The sequence below is a fragment of the Melanotaenia boesemani genome, chromosome 3, assembly GCF_017639745.1.
Source record: "Melanotaenia boesemani isolate fMelBoe1 chromosome 3, fMelBoe1.pri, whole genome shotgun sequence".
Lineage (NCBI taxonomy): Eukaryota > Metazoa > Chordata > Actinopteri > Atheriniformes > Melanotaeniidae > Melanotaenia > Melanotaenia boesemani.
Genome location: NC_055684.1, coordinates 30,219,996 through 30,235,638, shown reverse-complemented (window position 1 = coordinate 30,235,638; position 15,643 = coordinate 30,219,996). Strand labels below are relative to the sequence as shown.

Genomic DNA, 15,643 nt, shown 5'->3' with positions numbered 1-15,643 from the left:
CTTTCAAATTTTCTAGATTTATGCATAAATGTGATCTGAAATGTCTTAAAATAGATTACTAGATTAAAAGAATGGGACAAAAATTATGCTTGTTATTTATTATTTGAGAAAACTATGATCTGAGCTGGACTAGCGACCTATACAAGATATACCCTGCCTCTTGTGTGGTAGCAGCTGAGATAGGCTCCAACAACCCCCTTACCACCTGGAACTGGAATACAGAATTTGGGGATGGTTGGAAAAATATTATCATCATTACATATCTCAGTGGCAATCAGTGTGAACGGATGTTTGGAATATTGGTAACCACCGCAAAAATAACTGTAACTAAATGTTTCTGGTAACTGTCGGCCAGTTCTACATGTTAGCTTGGCGAAATCAGACTAGCTTCAACTCTAAATATGGATTTCCTTGCAAGGGTTGCTCATTTCAGACGTTGACGTTTGTTTTGTACTGAAGTCAGAATAAAATATCCCAACATGTCTTTTAGAATTTACCATTTTCTTTATTTTTTACAGCATTTTGTTTATTTTATCTCACATTTTCTACCTGCAGTCACAGTCCCATGGGGTTTGTTCTTCACAGCTATATCACGTTGTTTTTGGAGGGATCTACTTTGGTTGCACAGTCTGGGTGGGTGATGATGCTTTCACATAGTTTGCCTGACTATAAACTTTTTTAGACTGATGAGAATCAAAATCCTTGTTTCTGATTCCTACGAAATCTCATTGGTTTGTGCCCTGATGCACTTTGATTAATTGATAGACTTTGATAAATTGCTGTTCTTTACCATACCATGCCATACCATACCATACTATACCATACCATACCATACCATACCATAATATACCAGGCCATACCATACCATACTATACCATACCATACCATACCATACCATACCATACATTCCGTACCATACCATACATACCGTACCGTACCATACCGTACCATACCATACATACCATACATACCATACCATACTATACATACCGTACCATACCATACCATACCATACCATACCATACATACCATACCATACCATACCATACCATACCATACATTCCGTACCATACCATACATACCGAACCGTACCATACCATACATACCATACCATACATACCATACCATACTATACATACCGTACCATACCATACCATACCATACCATACCATACATACCGTACCATACCATACATACCGTACCGTACCATACCATACATACCATACCATACATACCGTACCATACTATACATACCATACCATACCATACATACCATACCATACCATACCATACCATCTTTATTTATACAGTACTTTAAAAACAACAGCATGGCTGACCAAAATGCTGGTCAGCCACAATCATTCTTAAAAATTATGCATCCACTTTTACTTTATTACAAAAATGTAACGGTTCACAAACTAACAAACACTGCTGTTTTTATTTATTTATTTATTTTTGCTGATGTCTTACTAAAAACAACCCTTTTGTTTTAGAAGTCATGAGTCTAATCAGAAAGGAAAGACATTTTCTCGGTCATCACTGCTGGATCAATGCATTTTTATTTGTTGAATAAACAGTATGTAATGGCCCCAAGACTTTCTGGCCCAGACTTTTGATTCTCGTGTAAGAGCCAGATGTGTTCAGCGCTGTATCAGGACACAGACATGCTAGATGAATGACATATTATTTGTAGTAGAAGACATATTACACATTTATTTCAGCTATGTATCAACTGTTAATGTTGAGAATTTTAAAAAGCTGCACATGGGACTAAATAATTAATGCTGCTGTTACCTGTATTGAGTAAATTAATGGGACCTCCATGATGGCTCCTTGCTTTCTACTCATAATTTTCAAATTTATCATTGTATCAGTTGAACGATGTGATTCAGCATCCATTTTAATCTAAGACCTTGTATATGCAACACATATTGAATAGAAGAAACAGATTGTATAATGAACTTGATCTCTTTATTTCTTTAGAGTATAAATGTTGACCAGCTCAGACAAAGCACTTCAGCTAAAAATATACTCATAACTGGGATAACAGTATCCATATTACAATTCAGGTAATATTATAAAAGAAAAAGATAAAACAATAGTGAAAATAAATTATCTGAATAACAATATTAATTATAATAACAATAATTATAATAAACAGTGTCAAATTAGAATTAATAAACTTTTTTCATCTGTCTTTTCTTTTGGGGAAAATTGCTTCAAAATTGTCCATGAAAAAAAAACCAAAAGAACAAAAAAACAGCATATTTAAGTAATGAAGGGCATTTTTCTGTTGGGGGTGCTCCTGCCAGTCTTACACATTTACAATATTCACAGTAACCATAAACCAGTTCAGCACAAGTTGACCCACACAGCAGTCAGTGGGGACAAAACTCTGAGGTGCAAAGATATTTTTATGTTTATATGTGTGCGCCTGATCCACACTGAGCCAAATGTTTCTCCATCAAAATTGGTACCCACAGATAAGGAGTAAAAGATCCTCTCTTTTCACTATGCACCACTGGCATAAATCAGTCAAGAGACAACCAGGATGAAGACATGCATGCTGCATGTCTGTAACACTGTACACATAGTCCTCTGTTCAGACCCTCATCCCCCTTCACATAATCATCTCAGGTTCTTGAAATATGCCACCCCCTCTCATCGCCCTCTCAGCCCATAGCCGTCACCATGTTAGAGTGGTGTGGGTGGCCAAATGATGGGTGAATTGGTGTGGGCGTGGGGAGCATGTGTCCAGCATGGCTGAAAGGCGGTAAGTGGCCCATGGACATGTGACTGGCCAGAGAAGCGGCGCTGAAGGGAGAGCTCTTGTCATGTAGGCTTCTGGAAAACTCTTCGTAGCTATCGCTGCACCGCTTGCTCTTTTTGGATTTGTTGGACATTTTCCGGTTGCGTGTCTGTATTCCCTCTTTTTTCATGGTCAGAGGCCGGTTCACCTGTGTAGGAAAGGAAGGATGAAGAGATAAGTGATGTTGTTTAGCCCTTTCATGCATATTGTTCACTACAGTGGAAACCGATTTAACAGCTGTTTTCTAGTATATGCATGGGTGAGGATGGTATATTTGTAAATTGGCCACTTCAGTGAACATCACTGAATCATCTGATACCTTGCCACACTGTAGAATAAACAGATATAAACATATATTTTACTATTTAAGTTGACAGAAAAAGGAAATTATAAATTATATGAATATAATACTATTATTTTATAAACATTTTGTCGAGTAGATTAAAACAAACTATGCCTTCATTTGGACTACTCAGCATATCTTGTAATTTTAATGAACGGAATATCAATCCATCCTTCCTTTGCCTATCCATTCACAAAATTTGGTTTGTAAGATGAACCTTGAATCACAGCTTGATAGCAGAAAAAAACTCAACAATTTCCATCTATGGAATAATACACAGTGGCCTAAGAGAAGTGGAAGCATCTATGCTCAATATATCACAGTCTACGTGTTTCTCATATAATAATAGCATGCTTCCAGGGTTACAATTTATTTCTTTTGCATGGTTGTGCAAACTACAATCTCAAATGAGGCCCACAAAAGGAAAGAGTGTAGTTGAGTGACTAACCATACACCCCCTAAAACCAGCTGCTATGAGCAGAGATTTAAAGACATGGCTGAAAAGTGGGCTGTTGTACTGTCTCTCTGGTATTTTAATCAAAGCATGGCACAGGCAAATCACTAAGACCTTTAGAAAACTGTCAACTGGTACAAACATAAGCATATGTATCCTTTAAACAATAATCTTGCTCTGTTCCAGGCCTTAGTTACATAGTGTTACTTGATAATTTAATTAATTACTGTTGCTTTTACAAATATCCACTTCTACTGCTACAGTCTGTTCTGAAGCTTCCTAATACCATTCATACAGAGGTTAGCCTTGTGGCAGACCCACTCAACAACAGTCCCACCATTGTGACCCTCAAGGGGATTAGCCTACCATGGAAACAATGAAGTACAAAGAAAAAAACACCAAGCAGTGCACTGGTGTCTGTGAGTAGAAAACCTTCATTCTCCCTCTCTGTCCCTCTCTTATCCTCTCCTTTCATGCCTGTAATACTCAATCAGTTTACTTCTCATCTGCTTGGTCCTTTGCTGGGCCCTCAATGGCGTTCAGTGGTTTGAGACTTACATTATGCAGTTTATAGTAGAGGCCGCAGGCGTTGCACACCGGGTCTCCATTTGCATTGCGCCGCCAGAGTGTGGTGGTGGTCGTCTGACAGTTAGCGCAACAGGTGCCTGCTCGTCTGGCAGCAGACTGCGGAACAATAAAGATTAAGCTTTGATTAGAACTTTGCAGCACAAACAGACAAGCTAAAGGACAGTTTAGAAAGAATTCAAAACAAACTTAATTTCCCTAATTTTCTGTGCTATTAATTTAAACAGTTGTGGGAAGTTATTGCAGATAACTCACACTGAATGCAATGAGCATTACTTAAGATCAATTTATATTTAACACTCTATAAAATAAATAAATAAATAAATAAGACTCATTTAAAAATACACTCATATTAAACTCCTGGCGCTCGGAAATCACGAATCTGTGTCCATAAAATGACCAAAATACATTTAAAAAGAATTAAAGAAATTTGGAGTCAATAAATCTTCGCGCTTGCTGTGAATAAAAAATAATGAATTACCTGATTGCAACCGTTGCTGATTGTGTTCAACAAGAAATAAGATCAATAACTAATCGATGAAGCTCAGGATAATCGAAATGCTTTATCAGTAGCTAATACTACATTATGAACAAGACAGAAAATTCTGTTCTTTGAATAATTATTATTACAATTTTCGGTTCACCTTAGAGAAACACAAATGATCCCATTATCAGTCACCGTGTTTAACAGATTTGTGACGTTTTCAGCAAAGAAATTTAAAGCAAAACTTCACTCTTATTATATATAGTTTTATATATAGTCGTCTAGTCAGCGTTCAGTTTTTGCCTGAACACAGTAAAAGTGGAATGAGCAGCGCAGGGTGCGCTGTGGGATAAATCAGAGTCTATGGCCGTCCCACTGTCCTTTTTTTAAACTCGCTTCTGCCCTGTGTCTGTGGTGGACGGAAAGCTTGACCACTAGAAAGTGAGTTGTAGGCCTATAGTTAGGAGGCCGCAGGAGGAAGCAAGCGCGCTGGTCTTGCTGCTTTATCTGGAGCGGTCAGACTTCCGGATAGGAAACAACTGGAAGGCTGCTGCCGCTGAGCGCAAGACGCTGTGGAGCGCTGCAAGCCCCAGTCGAGCTTTTCGGAAGCCAGGCCTGATATATGACCATATATGCGCTCATTGACAGTGTTGATGGCGCGTAAAAATGTTGGTATGATTTGTATGAAGCAGACAGTTGTTTTCCTGCTAGTATTTCGGTGTTTATATCTAAAAGATTTAGTCCTGGGAGCAACAATAGTCCACATGCACAAACATTCATCAGTGCAGGTTCATTTAAGGGTAAAATAAGGTTCGTTATACGTGAATTACAGTTACGCCTTCAGTCTTATAAACTAACTTTTCTCTATAATTTCCTGCAGTCGATGTACATTTTGTCCTTTGTTGGCGCATGAGATTAAAAAACTGCTGGTTTCTCAGGTTTAAAGTCAAATATTTCTCTTGTAAAAAAGCTCCGTCATTAGAATAAACGCTGCTGAAATATTTCCACAATCCGTGGTTTAATTGTGATGTCCAACCGTGTGTTGGCCACGAATACTGCCTTCGTTTCACATGCCTTTTTCCAGGCTTTGCCAGAAAATATTTTAATTTAGCCTCAAGTTAAAATAAAAACATTCTTAAGCTTGCTTTCCAGTATTTAATTAAAATTTAATTTTATCTTCATTTGGCTAAACAGTGGCTGAATGCATATAAGTGGGATGGAGGTGATATTAAGCTGAATGTTGCCTTTTTCCCAAGCAGCAATGCTGATATTTCATAGGAAATATTTTAAATATTTAATATCTTGCTTTGATGGTCTTTTGTTCTTACTGCCCTTAAAAACATGCACCCCCAAAATAGCCTTTCATAACCCAAAAACAACTCTGTTTGCAGTGCTTTGTGTCAGTGCTCCTTTTACACACAATAACACAATGGCTTTTGGCAGTTTGTCTAACTTAAAGAAGAGGGTGAATTTTCTCAGACCGCTGGAATAGTTGATCCTACAGCTTGTTTGGTGAAAGAGCTTTCACTAGGCCATACAGTGGCAATCTGTTACCCATGTGTCAAAACCAAAACAAGTCCATTTTTGTCTACAGTTTTTGAAAAGATCAGCTCAAAATGTGACACCATTTGTGGCCAATGAGGCGTCAGTGAGGAACTGTGTTGTTTCAAAATATGTTACACTGGCCCTGCTATCAATGACAACATCAGAAGTAGCTATAATAATGATAAGGGCAACAACGTACATGGCCCCACTCTACTAACAGTCTGAACTGAAGGAGCAAGAGGTGAGCGGTAAACACAATTCCTGGAAACTGATTGGGAAAATATAACTTTCCTGGAATTGTACCCTCCCCGCCCTCACCCTTCACCTTACACTCTTTTATTTACTACCCTTCAAAACACACAAGCTGTTCACTACCATTGCAGGGGACTCACCAGCCTGCGTTTAGGTTTTATGAGGGGTCTGTTCTGGCCGTTCATCTTGTGATACAGGCCGCAGGCATTGCACAGGTAGTGTCCGGTGCTGTCACGTCTCCATAGGGGTGTAGATGTGGCTCCACAGTTTACACACTCACGGCCCTCTGAGAGAGAATATTGAACACGTTGATATGCATTTAATAACAAGTTAATACTGTATTAATAAATCAAGTATTAAAGCTGTGTGCAGTTACACCAACAGCACATTCAAATAAAGATTAAAATTTGCAGCCCCAGACTCTGAAGCTACAAGATGTATGCAGCAGGCCGAAAAGTAAATGAACCCTTTTAAAGTTTACATTTGCAGAGGCACAAAATTACCAAATGAAGAAGAGTTTGCTGCACAAGTAACCTCATCTGCTTTAACCCTAATTTTCTCAGACATCATTTCAACACATTCTTCTTTTTCTAAATACAGTATAACAGAACTATTTATAATTTACCTCATACAATTAATCTATTCAATACCATGGTAAACAACAATCAGAAATTATTTAGGTCACTATTGTCCTAAAACATTTTAGTTTTTAACTAGCTGGAATCAACATCAGAAACCATGTTATTTAACGCATTTTACAGCCTTTTTCATTAGAAACATTGAAAATAAGTGTGTACTTCTCCACTGAACATGATCACGTGTAAAGCTTTTCTGGTGTGTAATCAAATAGCAATCAGGACTATGTCTTGGTGTCTTATGTAACAGAGAAGCCAGTCCTCGCCTTGATACTGAGGTTTTGGCTCTGTGAGCTTGGGGATCTTCCTTTCACACCTCATAGCCGGATCCAGTTCACTGTGCTGCAGCCTTTACAGTGAACTGCAAAAGGAGATTATGCAGAGACTCTGTTGAGTGTTGGACATTTATACAGGGACATCTCCAGCCTCTAATAGTATTAATTGGGGAGAAATTTCTTTCTTTCTTTCTTTCTTTCTTTCTTTCTTTCTTTCTTTCTTTCTTTCTTTATTTATTTATTTATGATGCACTTTTGAAGGTTTGCCAATGCTCAGACCAAAGCAACATAATTGATGTGTTTTTATGTAATTTACCAAATCACTAATAAAAGATTAATCATATCATTCCTGATTAAAAAATATTGAATTGGACCCCTTTTTTTCTGAAAGTTGCAGTCTAAATTAGAGATACCTGGCAGACTGCATTTGTAAATCCAATACAGTTAAGATCTTGACAGATATTTCTTTTAAACGATTTGGTCTTTTTATTATTATTAAACTTACGTGATAATAATAACAATTTGTTTACCTGAATGCAGATTGTTCTTTTATTCAGTCTTCATCATTAGTGAAAAAATAAACTAATCATCTCAGGGAAAAAAAAGAAAAAGAAAGGTGAAAACACGTGGCAAACGATGCAAACCTGCCCTACAAGTTAACAAATGCTTCTTTCTGCTACAGATGCGCAGGTATTGGACTGAGCAGAAGTTATTTTGTTGTTGCTGGAGAGTTACTCTGTATATTTAGTTTTGTTAAATTGACACGGGCTCTCTGTAGATCAAAACCATCAGACCTATGATAAGATCGTTAAATAAACCACAGGCTGTCTCTACGTCCAAATACTGGCTTCAGATTTAATTTCCTTTGCTTTATTTTGGGATTAATCTCGTGTGTTTGCAGCGAACTCACCGGTGCAGGACCGTGTCTTGCTTTTGTTCTTGGAGGTGAAGCTGGGCGATGATCCCAGCAGGCTGCCTGGGTGGAACAGACTGCTGCCGTACTCGTGGGCCGCCGGGAGAGAGTAGGGAGCGTACGTCGCGATGTGATGGTGCGTGGAGGGGGTTTGGGCGCTCATTGAGGCCAGGCTGCTTCGCAGCGGACTGCAGCCTTCCATCTTCATGCCCTCCGGTAACGACACATGGTATTTGATAGATTCCTTCTCGTCCATAATGGTGGCGGAGGACGATGGAGACGCGGCCCCGGGATCCGGTGATATGTCTTTGGGCGGTGTGGGAGGAAAGGCGTACAGGTGGGAGCCGGAGTGGGATGGCGGCGTTAACGAGGATGCGGAGACCGTGTTTGAGTTGCTGCTGCTGCACGGGTAAACGGCAGAGAGAGCGCCAGGAGATGCAGAACCGGGATGATGCAGGCTGGGCTTGGTGAAGGGACTGACGGCCCAGGCGTTGTGGTGGTGAGCCGACAGGGCTGCTTTCCCTCCGTCCAGCCATGAAATCCCTGGACTGTGGAGGACATGAGGCCGGCAGACCTGAGTCCCCGTCAGACGAGCTGTGAAATAACAGCATATATTTTATTGTAGAGACCACGACAGATGCCGAATTTAACTGCTGGATTAAAATTTTAAACAATTTGTTATATTTCCCCACAATAATTAGTTAAATAAAACGATAAATAACCATTCCATCGCTCAAAACGTAAAGTCTAGATCTGAACTAATCTCCCACTGATTAACTGACAAAAGCTGTCATTAGAGATAAATGTAGGTTAGCAATAAAATGGGACGCATTCAATCCTCCAAATCTAGAAGTCAGCCTAAACTACAGAAACTTGAGAATTCTATATGCAAACCACAAATGATTAATGTTGTTGTTATTATTATTATTATTATTTCAGTTGCACTGAGTTTGTTGTGTTATAAAGAAGACGTGCCTATTTATCTTACCGTGCGCTTGGCTGTAGGACATTCTGGCCCTGGCAGAATTGTGGTAGTAAGGGTTTCCTTGCGAGTCCAGGTGATTAAAGAAAACGTCCACCTCGTCCGGAGGCAGGAGCTGCGCCGTGGGCTCCATGTAGTTGTGCCCCAGGCCGGGATGATGAGACTCGGGGTGTTGTCCGTTCAGCACGGGGTGGTGATGCATCCAGCGGGGCTGATCAGACACCCCATCCATCTCCGTGGCTCTCGGTAGCGAGATGTTAATTTAATCAGAGAATATCCAGGGAGATCGCAAAGGTTCTGGAAACGATCAGTCCTTTAAAAGATCTCCAGTGTGTCCATTTGCGGCACAGGAATAGGCAAGTGTTTGGTTTCTTGTTCCTCTTGAGTTAAATTCCTCTCCTGGACATGGAGTCGAGTTTGACACTGGAAACCTGCAACAAGCAAACATCAGATGTTAATATTTTAAAGGAAGAGGTGTTGTGAAGTGGTAGCCTGTTTTTAAGCAAGTAAGCACATAACGCGTTCAATCGTCTTCTTAGTGCACGATGCAACTAAAGATATTTATAATAATAACAATATTAATAAATCCTCCCACAGCATATTACTCTTCATCCTGATCAGCTGACTGTGTCCGTCGACATGACAAGGAGAAAGACATGCCGTATTTACCGGTGCTGTTTAATCCACGGCGCCTCTCCTCTTTGGAAAAGTGCTCTGCGTCTTCGTTTGATGTTGCAGGTCCTCTGCAGTTTTCGGTTGGCGTTTGTAAGAGTAAACTCTGTCCACTGGGACTCAAAGCAACACGTATAACTGAGACTAAGAGCGGGGCAAGGCTTGTTAAGCAGTCCTGGGCGGAGTCTTAAATAAAGCTTTGACTCAGCCAATTACATTCTACTTGTGCGAAACCTCCGAACCAGAAGCCCTGATCAGAAAATCACTGAGATATTTCTATTAAATTCACAGGCTATTATACTTTTGCTGTAGGCCTTCGTGCCATAATGGTATTGTATTAAATGTATGATCCTAAATTCATTGAAACAAAATATGCCCATTTGAAATAAACAAGCACTAAAATGTCATGTAGTAATTCCAAAAGACTCAATGAATTTCTTCAAAAACTGAACTTTCGCCCAAACTGGGTCAAAGTTTCTGTAGCGACAGTGGCAGAAGATGATTTAGAACAATGTCCAAGTTCTTCTTGCTAAAGTAAATTTTCAGTTATGTTATTATTCCACAGACTATTTGAAACATCCGATTGCATGAGTTCTGAAGAAGTTGAGTGAGTTGCGCTGAGTTAATCAGGGCAACTCAGTCATGTTGCAGAGCTTTTGATCAGTGGTATAAATAATAATGGGCCTATAATGCAACAGTGCAGGAACACACCACGAGAAAAACCAAGTGTGTTAAATGCACTGATTAATCTGTCCGACCACTTTAAAGAATAGCCTGTTGTTGAAGAGATACGTAAGTGATGTGTCAAATGTTTGTTATTTCAGTTTGCTCTGAAGAGCTGAGATGGCGTGATGCTGCTTTGTTATGTTTTCATCTTTTAGGGAACCCTTTTCAATGGCGAAAATGTTCATACAACACGTCCCCCTCTTTCTCTGTCCTCTTTGCGCGTGATTGACAGAAAATAATTGCAGAGGGAGCGCGTGCAGCCCCGACTGACCGACGCTGCCGCCTGCTTGACGCCGTTTCCTGACGTCAGTGCATCTCAGGAAAAAAAAAAAAACAGACTTAGTAGGACGTGAATTTTTTCCAGCGACCAAGGGACAGACTGGGGAAGGAGAGACAGCAGGGGGTTGCCCAGTGTCTGATGTAGTCCCAGAGGATGAACTCCAGGATAAGGACACCGATATTTACACTGTGGACGCATTAATAATACAAGTTCATCGTCCTGATCCTGTTGTGATTTTCGAAGAACGGGCCAAGAAGCACTGAATGGCACACCCTTGAAAAAGAAAATATTAGATTAGATTAGATTAGATTAGATTAGATTAGATTAGATTAGATTGGCCACATTAGATTAGATTAGACATTAGATTTTTACGCCTATCTATCTATCTATCTATCTATCTATCTATCTATCTATCTATCTATCTATCTATCTATCTATCTATCTATCTATCTATCTATCTATCTATCTATTTATTAAATAACAGTTATAAAAGTATATGACTAGGACTGTCTTATAGTCTTTTTTAATCATATCCACGATGTAAACCATTTACAGAGATTAAAAAACAGTCTTTTCAAGCAGCATTAAGAGAAAATCCACAATATAGACTGAAGAAAACAGAACATACCAGAGGGGGCAAGTAAGCAGTATTAGAGCTCATCAGCATGATAATGTGGAAATACACATGCTTCGAGTGTGAGCCCTTTTGATCTGGCCTGGCGATAAAACCTTATCGGCGGAGAACATCCACTTCCATTTTAGGCTTTGACATTAATTCAATCCACCCTTTTATTTACGCCTCGTTTTACTCGCGCGAGCGCAGGAGAAAGAGAAGGCTAGCATCCCAATTCAGCTCTGAGAATTCATTGTGGGACTGCTATTGTAATGCAAGTGGTATTAATAATATGGATCAACAGACATGAAGCATCACGAGCAGCAAAGACAAAAAGTAGAATCTTTTTACAAACATACCGTTTCAAGCACAATTAATGTCAGATATTATTATTATTATTATTATTATTAGTTTACATTTTAATTTCTTGTTTTTCTTGACCTTTAACATATTTTTTCCTGCTCTAGTGTTTAATTTGTGTGCGCGCGTGCGAGAGAAGTAGAGAATCAAGTGAAAGAGAAATCCAATGTTGGTGGGATCCGAGGATCCCTGTGATTATACCCCGTCCCTGGGTAATATTTCATCTGGTGCTGGCTAATCTTTGTTCTTTGTGAAGATAATAAATAGCCTAATCGTTATCAGCGAACTGCTGGAGGTGTCTGGGAGAATGGGGCTGATCGGCCCCGGAAATAGGCTCCAAAGTGCCGCGGAATAAATGGCATTTCTTATCTCTCTCTCCCAGATTATCGTCGCCTTTTCAAACTCGCACAACAAATACATCTAATGCAGGGAATGCATCACTTACTGGACCAGATCTGCACGTGCATGATTGATAGATAGACAGATAGAAGGGGCGGGTGGGATGGGGGCATGGTGTTGGCTATTATTTACAAGTTTAATTTTCTGCATGTGCAAAGTCTTTATTCGGCGTATAGATGCAGCTCTCCCTTTCCCCAATTATATTTTAGGTTATCTGCGGGAGCCATCTGAGGTTCCGCTTCTTTGTTGCAGTAGCTATCTTATTTCTTTCATCTTGGATTTGACTGGATAAGTTAAACAGACATAGCCGCCTCAATCTAAGGAAAATATATTTGAATAATATTCTCATGTGTTAATAGTTTTGCAAATGCGAACAATGACATTAGGCCACGTGTGTATGGGATAAGGATTTTTTGCTTGAAACTCTGAGACAGACTTGTGAAACCCTGTTATTTATTCAGTAACATATTTCTTTTTTTCAACTACTTTGTTCGGTTTCGAATAAAGGTGTATTTCTAAAAAAAAGACTGACAAAAAGTAGTAATAGTCGCCTGCAGGCCAGCCTCCACAGTTAAATTAGAGCAACTCTGTGGGTCCACGTGCAACAAAAACTCTGAAATATCCGCCTATGGTTTTATTTTTATTTTCCATTATTTTCCATTAAAGGCATTTCGTAACAAGAGAAACAGAGTAAAAAATAAATAAATGAGTAAAATAAAATTAAAATTAAATTAAGGTTGAAAACGGTTCTGTCAAGTTTGACACGAGATAAAATATTATTAATAATATTATAAATAAAAAAAAGAATAAACAAATCAAAGTCTTGTTAGACACATAGAATTGTTTGGAACTGATTTATCATAATTTTTAAGTATAAAAAAGAAGAAAGTATTTTTCTAATATATAAAAAACTGGATGCTTAATAACTTGGTAGCTGCTGCTGCCCTGGGTGCTGCTGATGGTCTCCAGGGTAACCGAGATAACGGCCCAGTCATTTTCCATATCTTACAGTCTATTATATTCAAGGATTAGTTCTCCTTCCTGAAAAGGTCAAACATAAAGTCAAGCCAGCCAGAAGTGCTCCTCCTCCTCCTCCTCCTCCTCTTCTCCATTCCATCTACACTGACCGAGTATTTCCCATTTTATTTCCCATTCAGCTCAACTACAGTTAAACCAGTGATAACCTTTGCAGATACACGTTACGGATGCAAAACTTTCACAGGTGACAACAAAATTACCTTCATCATCATTACAGTCTGCATGTCCTATAATTGTTTGTTTTTGTGTGTGTGTGTTTTTGTTTGTTTGTTTGTTTTTTAGATTTGCATCTGTATAATTTATATAAAATCATGATTCCTTTATCTGAGATTTACATGAGATGCTCAGTCTGATCGAACCTTGTTTTGATTCATGAAAAGTTTGTGATGTTGATGAACTCTGAATATTTAGTTTATCACAATTACTTTTCAAAGCATTACTAATATTTTAAAACCACGCGTGGGCTAGTATGATCAAATTAAAGTCTGTAAATAATACTGATTTGATGGACTCTGGTGGGTTACTTAATGAATTACTTAATTACCCATTCAAAACTTTAATAATGGCTCAGTTATTTTTAAAAAAAATCAATGTTTCTAACATTTTAAATTTGATTTATAGTTTGAATAGATTTCAAAGATTGTATTTATTTATCATAATAATATTTGTTTATATGATAAGAATTTTACAAAGTATAATTAAATATTTACTTGAATGATTAAAATTTTATTAAATGTCAATTTAATGCGTTTAGAAGGAGATCAGATGCAGCTCAACAAACACTGACAAAGTGGATAAATGAATTCAGATGACTTCAGAAACATGGTGTCATCCTCAGTAAGAGATGCAGTCAGCAGCTTTGTGACTTAAAATGAGGAAACTTTTGGTATGCCCACCAATAATGAGGACTCCTGCTGATTAGACGCTTTGCTGCAGGATGGAATAATCAGCCATGCAGTGACACCTAGGGGAGAGGAGTTGGTCTTTTTTTTCCTAACATGGTAATATGAAAGATGCAGCTGCCTCCTCACTTCATTTGCTCTGGTGTGTGTTCCATCTAAAAAAATGTGAGTTATCTAAGATTATTCACTCACAGATAAAACGGGAAAATACTGCACTTGCATTTGATCATGTTGAAGCATAGCCTTTATTATCTCAACTCATCTGAGGGCCCATGAAAGAGACTGGCATATTTTACAGCACTTTCCACCACCAACATCCAAGCACCAAATGAGGCAATAAGCTTTGAAAGAATGCCTGCAAGAACTAGCATGTAGCTTGGAGCGGTGAAGCTGTCAGCTTCATCTTTTCTTGTTCACCCGTCTTTGAACAAGCAGGTTGACTTGGACCCTAAATCTGTTAAATTGTTCCATCTCCACTAGTTTATGTCACTGGTTGTTTGGTTTATGTCACTGAAGGTCTAATAGACAGTTTTCAGAATCTGTAATGTCCCTACTTGATCTCCCTCCTGGTTGGGTGTAGTCTCGAGAATGATCTTTTCTGAGTCATTACAGGTCAGAGGTTCACCACTCCACTTCCTGCCCAGAGAGCAGCAGGAAGTGAGAGTTTACAACACCTTGTCACTAACCACCTGTCAATCAATCTCTGTTTCACCAGAGCTGTCCAGGGAGTTGTAGAATTCAAAACAATCTTTTTCTTCCCCCCTTTAGCCTGTGAGTGTTCATCAAAATTCACATCACCATGCCTTTAGTTGATCGCTGTGACTATCCATAAAATATAATGTGTGTGTATGTACGTGCTTTGCATGTTCAGATGTGTGTGAAAACAGCTGCTGTTATTGGGATTGCAATTTATTTAATGAGAAAGCCAAACTAGAGAAGTATTTTTTTAGTTTAAATACATTTCGAAGGTTTTTATTTATCTGATGGTTTTATCATTTCATTGCAGTTTTGTAAACACATACAGATGGTATCTGAATATTTTTAAAAGTTTAGCTGCATCGTTTCCACATATTATATACCTTGAGATTGTGGATCTAGTTTAATCTTTATGTTTGAACAAGCTTATCTGCACTATGAAAGCTTGTAAAGAGCTGCTTCAATATCAGTAGGATTAAGGGGCGGTTTATTTAATTTAAGTATATTTGCTAATTTAGGATCTTTAGCTAAGCTGGTTCAGATCTAACAACTGGTTATAAACTGTAAATTACCAAGTTTTTTTTTTTATTTTGTTTTAGATAAGACGAGACCAATCTTCAAGAACCAAGAATGAAAGTAGTTGTCTTTAATTTAAGAACATAAGATACTTAATTAGACAT

General features: G+C 38.6%; 1 protein-coding gene across 1 annotated transcript; it reads right to left on the bottom strand.

The window, feature by feature from the left end:
• Positions 1–1,952: 1,952 nt before the first annotated feature.
• On the bottom strand, positions 1,953–10,098 carry gata2b (GATA binding protein 2b). Its single transcript, XM_041981353.1, has 6 exons — positions 9,947–10,098; positions 9,284–9,708; positions 8,293–8,889; positions 6,613–6,758; positions 4,165–4,290; positions 1,953–2,957 (listed from the first exon to the last, which is right to left on the bottom strand). Exons 2-6 carry the CDS (start codon positions 9,507–9,509, stop codon positions 2,673–2,675), a joined length of 1,380 nt encoding a protein of 459 aa, XP_041837287.1. The 5' UTR covers positions 9,510–9,708; positions 9,947–10,098; the 3' UTR covers positions 1,953–2,672.
• Between the last annotated feature and the right edge of the window lie 5,545 nt (positions 10,099–15,643).

What these genes read in the sequence shown, in the direction of transcription:
- gata2b (XM_041981353.1), bottom strand. Translation starts at nt 9,509, where the DNA reads ATGGATGGGGTGTCTGATCAGCCCCGCTGGATGCATCACCACCCCGTG. An exon ending in CAAGACACGGTCCTGCACCG is followed by an intron (nt 6,759 to 8,292) that starts GTGAGTTCGCTG and finishes ATTCTCTCTCAG; the next exon opens with AGGGCCGTGAGTGTGTAAAC. An exon ending in TAAAACCTAAACGCAGGCTG is followed by an intron (nt 4,291 to 6,612) that starts GTGAGTCCCCTG and finishes ATTGTTCCGCAG; the next exon opens with TCTGCTGCCAGACGAGCAGG.